The sequence below is a fragment of the Sinocyclocheilus rhinocerous genome, unplaced genomic scaffold (assembly GCF_001515625.1).
Source record: "Sinocyclocheilus rhinocerous isolate Xijiao unplaced genomic scaffold, SAMN03320098_v1.1 scaffold497, whole genome shotgun sequence".
In the NCBI taxonomy this organism is placed as follows: Eukaryota; Metazoa; Chordata; class Actinopteri; order Cypriniformes; family Cyprinidae; genus Sinocyclocheilus; species Sinocyclocheilus rhinocerous.
In genome coordinates, this window is record NW_015633189.1 from 189,776 (window position 1) to 193,414 (window position 3,639).

General features: G+C 36.4%; 1 protein-coding gene across 1 annotated transcript; it reads right to left on the reverse strand.

Moving 5' to 3' along the window:
- Positions 1-764: 764 nt before the first annotated feature.
- LOC107743793 (pyridoxine-5'-phosphate oxidase-like) lies at positions 765-3,376 on the reverse strand. The gene is made up of 7 exons (XM_016557197.1): positions 3,158-3,376; positions 2,431-2,555; positions 2,203-2,302; positions 2,037-2,090; positions 1,710-1,838; positions 1,377-1,447; positions 765-1,272 (listed from the first exon to the last, which is right to left on the reverse strand). Exons 1-7 carry the CDS (start codon positions 3,344-3,346, stop codon positions 1,107-1,109), a joined length of 834 nt encoding a protein of 277 aa, XP_016412683.1. The 5' UTR covers positions 3,347-3,376; the 3' UTR covers positions 765-1,106.
- Between the last annotated feature and the right edge of the window lie 263 nt (positions 3,377-3,639).

Consider the following 3,639-nt stretch of genomic DNA (forward strand, 5'->3'; position numbering starts at 1 on the left):
TGTAATGGCGCAGCTCTATTCTGGAAAAGGGGGCGGGGAGCAGCAGCTCATTTGCATTTAAAGAGACAGACCCGAAAAACAGCGTGTTTCTGCTTCCATTCAAAATAGGCATTTTCAAAATGTTATAATAAATCAGTGTTTCTCAACCCTGGTCCTGGGCGCCCCCCAACACTGCACATTTTTTATGTCTCCCTTATCTGACACACCCATTTCAGGTCCTGGAGTTTCTTCTAATGAGCTCATGAGTTGAATCAGGTGTGTTTGATTAGGGAGACACACAAAATGTGCAGTGCTGGGGGGCGCCCAAGGACCAGGGTTGAGAAACATTCTGGGGACACCAGAGACTTATATTACATATTGTAAAAAGGGGCATAATATGTCTCCTTTAAATTGTGGAGAAGTACAAAAAGCAAAGAGCACAAGTTATTTGGATGCCACTGCCGGCAAAAAAAACAATGATCATTGCTGCAAAATTTAAACAGTTTACTACCTTGTTTTACATGTACAGAAAGTCACTTATTCATTACAGAATTACAGTCAAATAGACAATTATTTTAAGTCAACATTAAGTTTGGCACATTTACAACAGCAATCTAATCAAAATATTTCACATTTGTCTTGCAGAATATTTGCTGTATCATGAACACATTTACAGATGTGCAAAACAACAACAGAGCAACAAGTTATTGTTGTGACAGAAGTCCAAAGTCTATGTTCTCTGAAACTACAATTAGGGCTGCAAGTACAGCTGTGCTTTTTAAAAAAATTATTAATAAACCTTAGGCAGTCAACAGACTTTGCACCTACAAGTAATAGATTAAGAATGTGTTGAGGTCAGTTTTTCAAGGCTTAAAAATGATGCAACGAAGCACCATTTGTAATGCAACATGATTTATATATTCATAAAATCATGTATACAGTTATCTACAAATAATAACTCCCTTCTTGTTTTGGTTAAGAGAATATGAATGCAGGATGCATATGGAGGGATAAGTCTTCACTAGTCAGTTAATGCCCTGGTGGCATTATTAGTGACAGTCGCTGCCAAGTAATGATTATGTATTGATGTCACAGACGGTGATGCTGACTTCACAGCATGCTCTCTATTAGGGGGATAAGCGTTGGTATATCCAGCCTCCCTCAGCTTGATGCTGCATATCCCCCAGCTCAGTCTCTCCCTCTTTTGGCCGCAAAAAGACTATTCGGTCATGTAATCTATTAGTCTGACCCTGCCAGAACTCAATCAGGTGGGGTTTTACAATGTATCCACCCCTGCAGAAAAAATATATATCCATAAAAATAAACGAAACTAAAATATAACTGTCTAAATACAAACACAGGCAGGGATTTAATATTAATAAACAAAGATTACTCACCAGTAATCTGGCAATGGTACATTTGTGTCCTTATACTTTTCCTCAAGCTCTGCATTCTTGTCTCTCAGGTACTTTAAGGGGTACACACAACAATTTATCAATAAAACAGGTCTTCAGGTGCCCCAAACCAGGAAAATAATTAGGACTAATAGTGTATAATTATCATTATGAATGTTTAGTTGAATGCTAAAGCAGATGGTGGCTGTGTTAACGGCATATTATTCATATACTATTATAGCTTTTATGAATAATTTGAGTTAGCTTTTATTTTTATATTTTCAGTTCTTATTTTAATAATAGTTAAATTGGGATGGTGGTGATAGTGCTACTCACTTGTCGGCTCGGTATTACTGTGCTCTGCCTGCTAACAACAGCACCGATCTGACTGCTCTTGGGTCTTGAGTGGAAATAATCACATGAAATCTCGTACGGGATTCTCTCTACAGTGCCTTCAATGCGAATCTGTTAGGATACAAAACAAAAAAATACAGTGTGGTCAAAAACTACAAACAAAATGTGTTACATTCTTTGTCATTTAAACTTTGAAATATGGATACGATTAAAACCAAAACCAAAGTGAAATATTCTATGATCTGATATACAAAGAATTAGCTGGAGAAGATTCTGAGTTCTAAAAAAAAAAACACACACAACTCTTACCTGTCTGTTTAATGGTTCCCAGTAAAATACAAGACAGGCGTGGGGATTACAGTCCTATATGATTGCAAAAACAAAAAATAAATAAAATAAAACGCGAGAAAGACAAAGATGCAAAGGTAAACCCATATGGACATTTACTGAACAAAATTTGGTTTTAAAGACTCACCAACTCTGCACCTTTCCGACTCTCATAGTTGGTAAAGAAGCGAAATCCCTCCTCGCTGTAGCCTTTTAGAAGAACCATGCGTGCAGAGGGGCGACCGTCCCTTTAGAGAAGACAAGAAGGGTCAATTTTGACCAAATTTCAAAAGCGTATTAAGTATGTATATGCATTGTATTTAAGTTGCTCTGTTTATTTCCAGGTATTGATGAACCACACAACATCCATTCTTACTTGGTCGCTGTTGCAAGACACATTGCATTGGCTTCTCCCACCTCAGGGCACTTAGTGGCTTGATCAAACCAGCTGCCGAATTGTTTAATTGGATCTAAAGAAGTAAGCTGATCCTCCTCAAAACACTGTAGGATGAAAATGAGGGATAGCACATGCACACATTTATCTTATGTTCTTTTAAAATTTCACGGCTTACTGCTGTGACATATATGGCAAAGTAGGTTTAAAGGCCCCATATCTGTACTAGTAGTGTCCTTTACTGTGTTGTTACTGCATTTAGCCAATAAGATCTTTAAAGAGATATATACCAAATTTGCTATTACTGTAACACTAACCCATACATAACTGGCATAAAAGCATTTTTAATGGTCAAAGGCTCTCTCATAATTGTGTTGACTCTTTTCATATCATCTTAATTAGTAAGTGATTGATGGAGGTCCTCCTTTCAAGGTCAACTGATGCATGCATTATTATTCTTTTTTTTTGAAAATGCATTTGATAAACACGCAAGTCAGTTGCAGATCATAAAGAAAATGCCCATTATTTCAGAATCACATTGATAAGGTTTTATACATTAATACAGAAAATGACGACTCTTCATATCTAGCTTTTTGATGTAAAAATCATGATATGATACTCTGCATAATATGTCTTTTGAAAAGGGTCTCAGGTCATGGTCATACATACACCTGACATAAAATCCCTCACAACCAAAAACGCGTCTCACCTCCTGATCGCTCTTATAGCTCTTTCTCATGTTACTCAGATCCATGTTGGTGCCGCTGTCTGTAAATTTCCTGCAGAAAAACGAGGTAAATGACGAAGTACTGCGGATTGTCAAGGTAACACTGGACTCAATAAACTTCACAATATTGCCGATATTCCTGGACGTGAAGAAGCGCGATAGATATCTCATGCCTGCAACTCCAAACCTGCGTCATCACGTTCGTGCTCTTACGTAAAATGTTATGAAAACGTAGTCGGTTTTGTAACTAACCTCTAATTTTGGAATGAACAAAATATAAAAAATGAATACTTTAGTAAATTAATCAATAGCTTTATATTCAATAATTATTATTATTTTTAATTACCTTAATATGAACGACAACATTTAAAAATGTAATTTTAATTTTTTACAACTTTCAAAATTAAAACAAGCCCGCACCCCCCCCCCCAAAAAAAATGTGTATTTTTTTTTTAACTTTTAAT